We start from the raw sequence: 12,865 nt of genomic DNA, 5'->3' as shown, positions 1-12,865 counted from the left end.
CGCTCCCCGCGCGCCCTGCAGACTGCGTGGCCTTCGCCCCGCGCGCGCCCGGCCCGGGGCGCGGGGCCGCCCTTCCCTTCCCCTCCAAGCGGGGACCGGGGCGGGGGAAGGGGCAGGGGAGGGGGCTCGGGCGAGCGACCTGTTTTATTTTTTTGGTGGGATCCAGGGGGCGGGGGGAGGGCCGTGGTGTTTTTTGCAGTTTTGAGATTTTTTTTAATGTTTTGCTGTGTGCATGTGGGGGCGGGGCGGGGGGCGGGGAGGGAGGGACTCCAGCCCAGCCCAGCCCAGCCCGACTGCTGGAGAGGGGCCTAACACCGAATCTAGAGTCACTCCTACAGCTATCCATTCGCCCGGCACCCGGAGACGCAGCCCGGCGCGCGCGGTGCGGGAGGCGGGGCCCAGGCGGCCGCGCACGCGCCCGCGTCTCCGCTCGTCTCCACAAGGGCTTCCTCCGCACCTGCTGTGGCAGGCGCTGGCACCGACAGGGGTTCATTCATTCACTGCGGCCGCTCCTTTGTGCGCAGTGCTGCCAGGCGCCGTGAGGAATGCTGGGCACGGAGGGAGGAAGTAGGACCTCTGACATCCTCGGGGAGTTTACATCTGGTGCGCGAGCCAGACCTTAATTAGAGCCCTGCGCGTACAGTCAGGACGGAGGAGAAACGGGAGCTGCTGCACGATGCGTGTCCGGGGCGTCCGGAAGGAAAAAGGGCTTCAGCAGACAGGAGCCAGCCGGGGCTGCCCGCAGAGAGCAGCGTGCGTCAAGGCCCTGGGGCAGGAAGGAGCTTCCGGAGTGGGTGGGGCGACGGGCAGGGCCGGGTGTGTAGGTTGTGGAGCGGCTTAAAGCACGAGCGGACCAGGCACGCGCAGAGTGCAGACGGGACCGGCGTCAGTCACAGGCCCTGGGAACTCACGGGGAAGCGCGCCGCTGCGCAGACAGTGAACACAGCCGTGGCGTGCGGTGGGTGGGACTCGCGGGGGACCCACGCTCCACTCCGTAATTCAACCACTACCCCGCGGGCATCTGCTAACGTGCCAGATGCCGGGTCCGGCTCGGCCAGCCCCGAGGTGCACCAGCGCTGGCCGGGAGCTTAGTGTCCTCCAAACAGCAGCGCAGGCAGTGTGTGTGTGTGGTGGGAGGGGGAGCTGGTGTTGTATCGCTCGTGGGGAGCACCGAGGAGCACAGGACAGCGCCCACTTCCTGGAGAACGTGGTGCCCAGTCGGGATGTCCAAAGGACCAGCAGGTTCTGCGAGGGATGAGGAAGGGTTTTCCCGGGAAAGAACAGAGCAGGGCAGGGACTAGGGGCAGCGGGACAGCTCGGGGCGGCTGAAGCCAGGCTGGAGGAGGGAGGAGGGTGGCAGAGCTCCCTCCTGCGGCTCCCACGAGCCACCCCCGGTGCGCCCTGTCCACCCAGCCCTTCCCATTCCCGAGGAGGACACCCGCTTCAGACCCAGGGGCCGCGGCCAGCCAGGGTGCAGGCTGCCAGGGACAAGCTTGGCCGGGACCTCGGGAGCAAAAGGCGTTGGAGGAGAGGGAAGGGCCCGAGGCGGGGGAGGAATGGGTCAGGGAGGCGGAATCAGGGGAGACCCCGGAGATCTGTCCTGGAGACCGTCAGCGAGGTGTGTTCGGGAGCCAGGCCAAGAAGGGTGAGGGGAAGGAGGGGCAGGCACGCAGGGCGGGGCGGGAGAGCCCCGGAAGTGCGCAGAAGGCAGAGCCCAGCACGGTGGTCGCTGAGGGGGAAAAGGAGCAGAAGAGACCCCGACAAAAATGCTCAAATCAGAGGTCAGACATTGCAAGATCAAACAAACAAAAACCGCATGCCAGACTGCGGGGATAAACCGCAGACAGGTCCGCTGCAGGATGAGAGAGAAGCACCTGGGAGGGTTCAGAGGTGCAGGCTGAGAGTGGGAAGCAAGGGTCAGAGGAAGGGTTCGTGGCTTGCCCTCCTCTCAGTATGCCAGGCCTCCTGAGTGCCCCCGGCCCTGCGCTCCGGGGAGGGAGATGGAAGTAGAAATTCTGGGAGTGGGGCGGCAGTGGGTAGCTGCTCCCGAAGGTCAGGACAGACCAACTAGATGAGGGGGTAGGTAGCCGGAAGATCGGGGCACAGGCGTCCTGGCCAACAACGGAGGAGCAGGTCCTGAAGGAGGCCTCGCTGAGCGGGCTGGGCCTGAGTCTCATGGCTGGGCAGGCCCACAGCCCCGGGAAGAAATCTTGAGTTCCGGATGTGATGGGAAGGCCTTGGGTGGTTCTCAGCCCGGCCATGGCAGGGTCATATATTTATTTAAACAAAACAACGCCAGACCCACTGCTGTGCCGGGGTAGATTTCAGGAGTTGGAAGCAGCAGCTGGAACTGGAGGCCTGGGAGGTGCGGGGTCAGGGTTCTGGCGGTGGTGAGCGGGATGTACGGGGGAGGGGGAGCAGCGAGACCCCAAGGCAGGGAGAGCAGAGGCCCAGCTGGGCGCGCCGACCCTCCAAGAGGGACAGCCGGGCCTCTGGGTGGAGGAACCGAGGCTTCTTTCTCTTTTGGACCCGGCAAGTGGGAGATGCCTGTGGGACATCCAAGACCAGGTATCGGGTGGCGGGGACATCCTTGAGCCCAGGGGAGGGCTGAGGTCATGGCTGTAAATGTAAGTTTTAGAAGCATCAGCACTTAAAGCCACGAAATGGGACAAAGTGACTGAGGATGTGGACAGAGAAGCGACTCTGGCTGCAGCCCCAGGGACACTCACGTCAGGGGGCAGAGGACGGAGCCAAAAGGGGGTGACCAGTAGGTAGGCAGAACTCGGGAGTGCCCCAGAGGGGAGCGAGGTGCCCCCACAGGACATGATCTTGATGAGAGGCCAAGCGGGCTCAGGGCCGGGGATGCAGCTGAGCACAGCAGAATGGGGAGCAGAGAGAAAGGGGAGCCAGGTAATTATTGTGGTGGAAAGTGACACAATGCACCGGGCATGGTGCCGCACGCCTGTAATCCCAGCACTCGGGAGGCTGAGGCGGGAGGATTGTGGCGAGTTTGAAGCCTACCTGGGCTACAAAGTGAGCTCAAGGCCAGGCTGGACGGCATAGCCAGACCCTGTCTCAAAAAGACAAAAAAAAAAAGTGTCACAAATAAGAGCAAGGGCGAAGTGCAGGCCAGGTGCCAGGAACTCCACCCTGAACCCAGCGGGCTGTGGCACAGGTGGAGACTGAGACACGGGGACAAATTCCAGGGCAGGGAAGCGGGGCTCTGCAGGGCCCAGCAGGCCCAGGGCTTGCTGCTGCCAGCCTGGAAAGGCCGGGGCGGACAGGAAGGGACACCGGGGAGGACTGGCAGGTGCCAGGCCCTGTAATCCGAGAGCGCGCCCCGCCCTGTCCCTGCTAGAGGGGCACACGCACAGATAAATGGACACACAGGGAGGGGACTCCGGGGTGCACAGGCGGCCAGGAAATGCAGCCCCGCCTGCCCTGGCTGGGAGTGTGTGTCGCCTCTTCGCCTGCAGTTCATTCACTCACACATGGATCATCTCACACATTTTCCAAGGCCGAGTCAGGCTGCCTAGGTGACTTCCTGTGGCCCCTGGGCCCTGCTGCAGTCCGGTGGGACAGCCAGGCGCAGAAGCAGACAATCGCACCCCGGGGACACGTGTGCTCCAGGGCAGAAGTGGAGAGGGCCCGTGGGGGCGCAGAGGAGTGGGCGGGAGGGGTCCCATCCCCTGGGCCCACAGGGGCTGGGGCGAGCGGGCCCTGCTGCCACGTCCCAGGGCTGTCCCGCCCCGCCCCCAAGGGAGCTGAAGCTGCATGGAAGGTCCCCCCTGGCCCGCTGTCTAATAAACTCGAGGAAGAGCACTGCTGCTGTGGGTCGCGTGTCTCTGTAAACCCTCGCCCCTCCCGAGGCCTGGCCTTCCTGCCCTGGGGCCCAGCACACAATCCCCCCTTCTGCCTCTCAGACCAGGACTCTGGGCCCGGTGTGCCTCTCCCCTGGGGCCAGGCGTCACGATCCGCGGCTTCTTCCAGGGGACAGGTCTGGCCTCCTCCCTCGGATTCGGGGTCTGGGCGGCCTCCTCTCTCAGATGCTGGGCACAGGTCCAAGGCCCACTCCAGCCCCCACCCGCCCCAGGCCTGCCCTGCCAAGGCTGTGCCAGTTCAGGGATCCTAGCCCTGGACTTTCAGCTCCCTTGGCCCTCGGGAAACAGGAAAGTCTCCTGCCTCGGCCCCCTGGAGACCCTGCCCGGCCCCTCCTCCGCCGGCCTCACCCCCTCCCTCCTGTCCCCTTAAAATACCCAGGGTCCCTATGGCGACAGGCGCGGGCGACAGGTGCTGTGTTATTTACGGGCTGTGCCCGAAATAGCCCAGTCGGGGGTGGCAGGGAGCCCCATCCCAGCGCAGCCTGAGGTCCGGGCCGCGGAGCCGGGACACCGAGGAGGAGCGCGTGGGAGGCCGGAGCGTGGAGCCGGCGCTGCCCGCGGCCCTGGGAGCCCCGGGAGGGGCAGCGCGGTCACCGAGGGACTCAGAGTGCCGGCCTTACCCCAGCGGCGCGCGGCGATCCTGGGCACTCGGGACCTTTGCCCGAGCCTTGCGATCGAAGCGCAGAGGGCAGCCCTGTGGGAGCCCAGGCCCCCGCCCTGCCCCGGCGCAGCCCCCGCCCTGTCTTCAGAAGACACCAGTCGCAGCCTCCTCCGAATGGTAGGGCCCCCAGGCCACTTCTCAGTTCCCGCCCCCCTGAACCCCAGCCTGTGCTCTTCGGGTCTGCTGCCGGCCTCTCCTGGGCTCCCCAGGTTCCCTTCTGCACCCCGGACTGCCACTCCTTCATCCCCAGACTGAGGCCGGAGGAACCCAGCCCAGTCTCCAAACACAGGGAGACCTCAGCTCTGCGTCCTGGGCCAGCGGCCTCGGCTGACCCGGCTTTCGCCCTGGGGTTCTCGCGGGTACGCCAGGGGCACCTCTGAACCTCCGTGGCTTCCCCAGCCTGGGCGCCTAGCTTGGCCCTTCTGAGCCCAGGGGCGACCTCGACCTGCCTGTCTGAGTTGGACAGTGTCCTCTGTCACCCAGCGTGCCCCGCGCCCCTCCGCCCCTTCCCGTCCCTGCACCCCGGGGCCCCTCCGCGCTGCTCCTGGAGCTGGAGCCCGAGCGCGTCCCTCGCTGGGATGATGATGATGTGGTCCAACTTCTTCATGCAAGAGGAGGACCGGCGGCGGGCGGCCCGGGGCCGGAGGCGCGTGCAGAGCCAGCAGAAGCGCGGCCTGAGCCCCGAGCTCGAGGGCAAGACCAAGCTGGCGCTGCTGCTGGCCGCTGTGGGAGCCACGCTGTCTGTGCTCTCCGTGGGCACCGAGTTCTGGGTGGAGCTCAACACCTACAAGGCCAACGGCAGCGCTGTGTGCGAGGCCGCGCACCTGGGGCTGTGGAAGGTGTGCACCAAGCGGCTGTGGCAGGCGGACCTGCCCGAGGACAGGGACACCTGCGGCCCCGCCGAGCTGCCCGGAGGTGAGAGCCGCCCGCCTGGGGCTGCGTCCCACGGGGTGGGGGGGCGGGGCTGCGGAAACCTGCCTCACAACGGGCCAGGGCCCCCAGGGAAGATTCAGGCCCCCAGGGGTGCCCTTCCTGGGTCAGCTCTGCACCCGACTGTAGCCTGTGCAGATGGAGCCCTCAGATGCCACCTGTGGCCCTAGAGCTTGTCTCTGGACAGCTATGGCCTGCGCCACCCTGGCAGCCTGCACCGCAGAGAACGGTCACCCGGGGACAACCTACATCCCACCCTGACGCCCACCCCAAAGCAGAATCTGTGTCGCTTCTCCCTCCGTGGGACATCTATGCCTCCCGTGCGCCCAGGGACTCGGGACACGCTCTTCCCTCCCGGTGCGGCTCACCTCTAAGTGCCCGGACTGCAGTGAGCCCTTCTCACGTTCTCCAGAGCCACTCCGGCCCTGGCTGTCTGAGGCAGTGGTTTGTGCCCCTGGCTGTGCCAGAGGGCTGTCCCAACTCCTCACTGCAGGAGAGGCCAGGCCGCGCCCTTAAGTCCCGCGGGACGCCCTGCACCCCAGGGGAGATGGATGACTGCGTGTGGCGCCTCTGCTGACCCAAGGAACACACAGGACGCCCCTCGGAGCCCGTCCGGGCAGTCCGTTTGGTCCCTCTGCTTCCCGCAGGCCCTGGAATCGCAGTACCCCCCAAAGGGCATCCCATCCTCAGACTCCTTCCCTGCCCCTTGCTTCTCCAGTGTGGTATTTTACAGCTGTAGGGTCCAGAGCAGCGTGTCCCCAGTGCGTGATAGCAAAGCGGAGTGCGGGATGCAGGCCCCCGCGCTGTGTGAGCTCTGTGTGTGGCCAGACCTGCTGTCTTCGACTGTCCTGTCTCCAGGGTTCAGGCGGGGTGAGCCCAAGCTTGGCTCAGTGAGACGCTCTGATGGTAAAGACTCATGCTTAGGTTGAGCCCAGAGCTCTTCCAGGTGCTTCTCGCAGAATCATTTACGACAGTCAGAGCAGCCCGGGAGTGTTTACCATGCCACAGTCTCCCGGAGATGGGGAGCAAGGAACCCTGGGGCTGTCTCCCACAGGCTGGTTATACGGGACTGGAGTGTGGGGGTCCCTGCTCCTCAGCACTACATTATGATGCATTTCACTTGTCGGAGGAAGAGGGCTGGGGATATAGCTCAGCGGCATAAGTGCCTGCCTGGCAAGCACAAGGTCCTGAGTTCAATTCCCGGTACCAAAAAGAAAGAACGTCCTCGTTGTGTCTACAGGGTCTTGCCTCCTGCCTCAGTGCAGATGAGGTGTCCCTCATATCCCTGGCTGTCCCCCCCGACTGGCCAGAGAGGACAGGCCAGCTTGATTGCCCTGTAACCCTGCCCCGCAGAGCACAGCTCCCGTGCATTATCTCAGAAACAGCCCACGCTTCGAAATGAAGCCGGCTCCGGTTTCCTTTAGCTGCCGGGCTGACTCACACCGGCTCTCCGAGTGGCTTACACTGCATCCTCCCAGAGCGAAGAGACTCGAGGTCCCTCGGCCACTAGTAGCCAGAGCGGATGCTCAGTACAGCACGCTGTCCCGGAAGAGACGCCCGCTTCCGCAGTGCAAAGACTGCGTTTCCCAGCAGCAGCTGCTGCTGCACGGAGGAGGCACGCCTTCGCCCCTCTCCGGGCTGCACGGCACCTGAGCTCTTCAGCCCTGTGCTTCTCTACCTCCCTTCCCCTCTTCAGGCCTCAGTCTCCCCATCTGTGGAATAGGAGAGTGGGACAGACCAGGCAAACTCTGAGACAAGTTCTGGCTCCAAAATGCACTTGAGAAAGTTGCCCCTTTTAAAGTAGAAGGTTGGGTGGACCTAGTGTACACAGAATTAATGCAGTGGAGGCTGCTCCTCCCTTGATGTCACAGAAATCACTCCTTTTTTTTTTGTTTGTTATTTGTTCTTTTGTTTTTGGAGACAGGGTCTTGCCATATACTGCAGGCTGGCCTTGAATTCATTGTGCAGCCCAGGATCACAGTGATCCTCCTGCCTCAGCCTCCTGAGCGCTGGGATCACAGAGGTGCACCACCACAGCCAGCTCCTGACTGCACCCTTTCATGTGTTTGACACACATGGACAGGATTATTTATGTGTCTGCACATGTCTGCATGTTTTCAATTGCATATGTGATATGAATACTCTAGGTTTTGTCCTGTTTTAAATTTTTAACCTAATTCCTCTTGCTCAACGCTGTTCCCCAGATCCCCTCATCTTGCTTGTGTTGTCCTTTATGTCTACAGCGATCTCCCAGTCTAGTTCTGGATGGGTGGACCCCTGGGTTGATTCCTACTCCTATTATCTGTTTGCTTGTTTGTTTGTTTTCTGAGACAGGGTCTTGTTATGTAGCTCAGGCTGGCCTCGGGCTCAAAGCAATCTTCCTGCCTCAGCCTCCTGAGTGCTGTGATTACAGGCGTGCGCCTCCACGAGAGGCTCCCTACTTGTTAGTGATAAGCGAAGCTGCAGTGAGCCTCTCGCCTGGGCTCCTGATGGCTTTGGGGGGATGTACACCCACAGGGACATTGTGGAGTCCGTGACGTCCCCTCAGGTGTCACTCAGGGATGGGACACGACCCGAGAGATGCGTCCTCAGGGGACTTCGCCCCACGAGAACATCATGGGGTTCTGCTGCACCCCAGGATGGCTAGAAGGTCACTAGGTGACCCGGTCTTCGCGGTACACGTGGCCCGCCCTGCACAGGTGCCGCTGCGCTTCATTCATAAAGCGCATCCGAGTCCTTTCCCGGAGCCGAGCGCCGGGCTGCCTCCAGCGGCCTCCTCTTATCCGCCCACGCTTGATCCTGCCCTTTTCATCTCCGCCCGTCTAATTCACGGTGCGTGCCTCCCCCGCGGACTCCAGCTCCCCTCTCTGATTCCTGCTGGAGCAGAGCCTCTCCGCCGCTCCTGCGAGTTCCCCCGGCGCCCTCTCATGAGGACGCCCTTCGCGGCCTTCGCTGTCCAGCTGGGCGCCTCTGCGCCCGCTAATCTGCGGGAGCTCTTTGTGCGCTCGCTCCGGATGCAGGCGGAGGTGCCTGCCTCGCGGCGTCTTTGTTGAGTAAAGCGATGATCCTTTTCTAATCCTACTTGACCCTGGGCAGACCCACGCTGAGAAGCCAGGAAAAAGATTATCACCTCATTTTAAAGGCGGAGAATCAGGGACCCGAGAGCTTAATGACTCTGGACCTCAGAGCCCTGGCTCCCTCACGTGCCGCAGCAGGTGGCGTGTGTGGTTCCGAGCACCGCGTCCCTCTGCTGTCCCCCGTGGACGCCCGCTGAGCTGCTAGGTGTGCAGCCCTGAGAGCGCTCAGGACTTCCGGCCATCTCCCTTTTCTCTCCTCCCTGACAGAAGCCAACTGCACCTACTTTAAATTCTTCACCACGGGGGAGAACGCACGCATCTTCCAGAGAACCACGAAGAAAGGTGAGGACTTCCGAGCGAGCGGGGGAGGGCGGGACGGGCTGACCGCGCTGCAGGACGCCTTGATGGCGCCGCGCTCCGCTGCTGGGTCCCGGTGAGCGTGGGGTCTGCTCTCTGAGGCTGTCCCGGCTTTGCAGTCCCCTGGCTGCGTGCCTGGCGTCGCGGCCTCGGGCTGCCTGCGGCACACGCTGTGTGACTGAGGGTGAGTGACTGTCCCCTTCTGTGCACATTTCTCAGATGGGCACCTGGTCGGAGCTCAGCATGGCAGGGGGCAGCGTACAATGTCCAGTCCTGGCCTTGAGCCCGAAGCTCGGGGGCTTTGTCTTCAGTTCCCAGAGGAGAAAAGTCCAGAAAGGGTTGGGACCTTCTTCCAGGAAGCAGCAGAGGCAGGCATCATACCCCAGTGCAACTCTCAAGCCGCCCGGCCCCCGGGTCTCCCGCGGAAGGGAAGCTGGCTCTGCCTGTGTGGCTCCGGGTGGCCGCCGGCAGCCACATGAGGCTCCTGAGCATGAGGATGTGGCTGGCATGACAGGGGAGAGGAGCTTTAAATTCCATTGAATTTAAATCAATTTTAAGTTCATTAATTAATTAATTTACTTATTTATTTGAGGCAGGGTCTTCCTATATAGTTCAGGCCGGCTATTGAACTTGTGGCAATCCTCCTGCCTCAGCCTACTGAGCGCTAGGGTTATAGGCATGCACTACCATGCCTGGCTTCAATTTAAAACTTAAAGCCCACATTTAAAGGGCAAGGCAGCTTCTCTGACTCTGATGAGACCCCCTGGGGCACACACTGGCACCCCCGTGAGTGCGGCATCCTCACATGGGCCTGGGAGGTGCAGCTGTGACCCCAGATTTTCCAGAGGCAGAAGCTAACGCCGAGCGGGAGTCAGCATTTCCGGAGTCCCCAGCTTGGCAGCGGCTGGAAGGGTTTCCCACCCGGGTCAGTTCACCATGGCAGCTGCCCTTGCCACGCCCACCGCACACCCTGCTGCCTCCTTTCCTCCCCTGTGAACCAACGGCGAGCGGATGAGGAGGAGCGTGTGGTGATCCTGGCTCTGGCTGCTCTCTGCCTGTGACCTGCCTGAAAAACTGACCCTCCCTGAGTCTTGGCTCCTCCACTGGTGGAAGCGGGACTTGGGCTGTGATTTGGTCAGGGTCTGTCCCTGCGGCCAAGCACGGAGGGAAACAGCTAGGGGAGGGAAGGTTGGCTGAGGCTCACGGTGTGCGAGTCTCAGTCCATGGCCGCGGCTCCATTGCTTCGGCGCCCCCACATGCAGGGTGGTCTCCTCCTGCTTCTGGCCCATACGCCAGGCCTCTGTGGAGACACCACACAGGCACACCCAGAAGGTGCTTTGCCCATTGCCCAGGCACTTAACCCGGTTGAGTTGATGGCCAGGTTAACCGCTGCAGACTGGACGGCCCACGTGAAAATTCTCTAGTCCAGGGTCTTCCGCCTGCCTGGCTCTGGGTTCCTGCAGAGGCGTCCTCTCCACTGTCCTCACCACAAGTTCTCTGCTTCTTCCCTCTCCCTCCTCACAGAGGTGAACATAGCAGCTGCAGTGATAGCAGTGCTGAGCCTGGTGCTCATGGCCTTGGGCTGCCTCTGTATCATCATGGTGCTCAGTAAAGGTGCAGAGTTCTTGCTCCGAGTGGGAGCTGTCTGCTTCGGCCTCTCAGGTGAGAGTTAAGGATCTGGAGACGGAAGATACTGCATGCTGGGAGGTGATATCTCCAAGAATTGTGGTATGACGTGAGATAAAGTCTTTATACACTGTTGCATGCTGGGAGGTGGGCTCTCTACACACTGTTGCATGCTGGGAAGTGGGATCTCTACACCCTGTTGCATGCTGGGAATGGAATGTACATATTGTTGCATGCTGGGAAGTGGGATCTCTACACCCTGTTGCATGCTGGGAGATGGTTGCTCCAAGCTCTACTGCATGCTGGGAAATGGAATGTACATATTGTTGCATGCTGGGAGGTGAGATCTCAAGCACTGCTGCGTGCCAGAAGTTGGAGAGAAGTCCAAGGACTATGGTAAGCTCAAAGAGGAGAGAATCCCAAACCCTTCTGTTGGCTGAGGATTGGAGGGTCTTCAAATACTGTTTTAGATTTGGATCTGGAGTCTCCGAGGATTGCTGCCTGATGGGGGATAGAATCTCTAAGCACTCTTGCATACCAGATTTGGAGAGAGTGCAAGAACTGTAGAATTTTTAAAAAGGAGAGCATTCTACGCCCTGCTTTTGGCTGGGAATTGGGTGCTCTGCAGACACCTTTTTGGATTGGACCTGGAGTCCCTCCACAGCTGTATACTTGGAGGTAGGGGGGTCTGCTGTTGGCTGAGAATTAGAGCATCTCCAAATAGTCTTTGCGGTCTGGACTTGGGATCTGCTAGGGCTGTGGCATCCTTGGAGTTGAAGGTCCAGATAGGATGCTGTGTGGAATGCAGTCCTCAGCATAACAGACACTTCAGTCCCCTGTACACCCAGTGCTGACTGTAGCAGCAGGTCTGGGCTGGACTGCCGCTGTCCTCTTTGCAGACAAGAGTACTGATGCTCAGACAAGTCAGTGAGTTACCCGTGGTCACACCACCAATGATGGCGGAGGTGGGACTTGAAACCAGGTCTCCTCACTCCTGACTTCTTTCGGCTGCAGCGACTACTGCAGTTGGGGAACTGTGTACTTGTGGGGCCCTTGTCGGCTCAGAGCAGCATATGTGGAACGACTTTAGCGGAGACCAAGCGTCAAGGTTGTATCCTAAGCTATGCCCCAGATCATGTGTGACCTTGGGACAGTTCCTCCTTCTTTCTGGGCCTCATTTTCTCCCAGCACTTGGGAGGCTGAGACAGGAGGATCACTGTGAGTTCAAGGCTAGTGTGGGCTACAAAGTGAGTTCAAGGCCAGGCTGAACTACCTGTCTCAAAAAAGACAAGACAAAACAAAGCACCAAAAACCAAAAAACAGAAAATGGCATTTAAGCTGATAACTGAGGACTCATAGGAATTACCCAAATATGGTGGTGACAGCTGTGGCAACAGGTGGTGGCGGCAATGGTGATGGTAGTGATGATGGTGATGGTGGTGGTGGTGATGGTGGTGGTGGTGATGATGGTGATGGTGGTGGTGATGGTGATGGTGGTGATGGTGGTGATGGTGGTGGTGATGGTGATGGTGGTGATGGTGGTGATGGTGGTGGTGATGGTGATGGTGATGGTGGTGATGGTGGTGATGGTGGTGATGGTGGTGGTGGTGATGGTGGTGGTGGTGATGATGGTGATGGTGATGGTGGTGGTGGTGATGGTGGTGGTGATGGTGATGGTGGTGGTGGTAGTGATGGTGGTGGTGGTGATGGTGGTGGTGGTGATGATGGTGATGGTGATGGTGGTGGTGGTGATGGTGGTGGTGATGGTGATGGTGGTGATGGTGGTGATGGTGGTGATGGTGGTGATGGTGGTGGTGATGGTGATGGTGGTGATGGTGGTGATGGTGGTGGTGGTGATGGTGGTGATGGTGATGGTGGTGATGGTGGTGATGGTGGTGGTGATGGTGATGGTGGTGGTGATGGTGATGGTGGTGATGGTGGTGATGGTGGTGGTGATGGTGATGATGATGGTGATGGTGGTGATGGTGATGGTAGTGGTGGTGGTGATGGTGATGGTGGTGGTGGTGGTGATGGTGATGGTGGTGATGGTGATGGTGATGGTGGTGGTGGTGGTGGTGATGGTGGTGATGGTGATGGTGGTGATGGTGATGATGGTGATGGTGGTGGTGATGGTGATGGTGGTGATGGTGATGATGGTGATGGTGGTGGTGATGGTGATGGTGGTGATGGTGGTGATGGTGATGGTGGTGATGGTGGTGATGGTGGTGGTGATGGTGATGGTGGTGATGGTGATGGTGGTGATGGTGATGGTGGTGATGGTGGTGGTGGTGGTGGTGGTGATGGTGATGGTGGTGATGGTGATGGTGGTGATG

The 12,865-nt window shown here is 61.0% G+C and overlaps 2 protein-coding genes across 2 annotated transcripts in view; both read left to right on the top strand.

The window, feature by feature from the left end:
- Cacng8 (calcium channel, voltage-dependent, gamma subunit 8) overlaps positions 1–4,922 on the top strand; it is a gene marked incomplete at its 5' end in the record, with an annotated part of 17,352 nt that extends 12,430 nt beyond the window's left edge. Inside the window, 4 exons of the mRNA XM_013510086.1 lie at positions 339–567; positions 1,414–1,645; positions 4,325–4,659; positions 4,752–4,922. Of these exons, the coding sequence (XP_013365540.1) occupies positions 339–567; positions 1,414–1,645; positions 4,325–4,659; positions 4,752–4,922 (967 nt within the window). The remainder of the gene's footprint in view (positions 1–338; positions 568–1,413; positions 1,646–4,324; positions 4,660–4,751) is intronic.
- Cacng6 (calcium channel, voltage-dependent, gamma subunit 6) overlaps positions 4,346–12,865 on the top strand; it is a 15,798-nt gene continuing 7,278 nt past the window's right edge. Inside the window, exons 1-3 of the mRNA XM_005414869.2 lie at positions 4,346–5,457; positions 8,817–8,891; positions 10,431–10,568. Coding sequence (XP_005414926.1) covers positions 5,121–5,457; positions 8,817–8,891; positions 10,431–10,568 — 550 coding nt within the window. The 5' untranslated portion in view covers positions 4,346–5,120. The remainder of the gene's footprint in view (positions 5,458–8,816; positions 8,892–10,430; positions 10,569–12,865) is intronic.

This window comes from Chinchilla lanigera, unplaced genomic scaffold, assembly GCF_000276665.1.
Source record: "Chinchilla lanigera isolate Chin_1 unplaced genomic scaffold, ChiLan1.0 scaffold00203, whole genome shotgun sequence".
In the NCBI taxonomy this organism is placed as follows: Eukaryota; Metazoa; Chordata; class Mammalia; order Rodentia; family Chinchillidae; genus Chinchilla; species Chinchilla lanigera.
The sequence above is the reverse complement of the archived record's forward strand: the minus strand, read 5'-3'. Positions and strand labels throughout refer to the sequence as shown.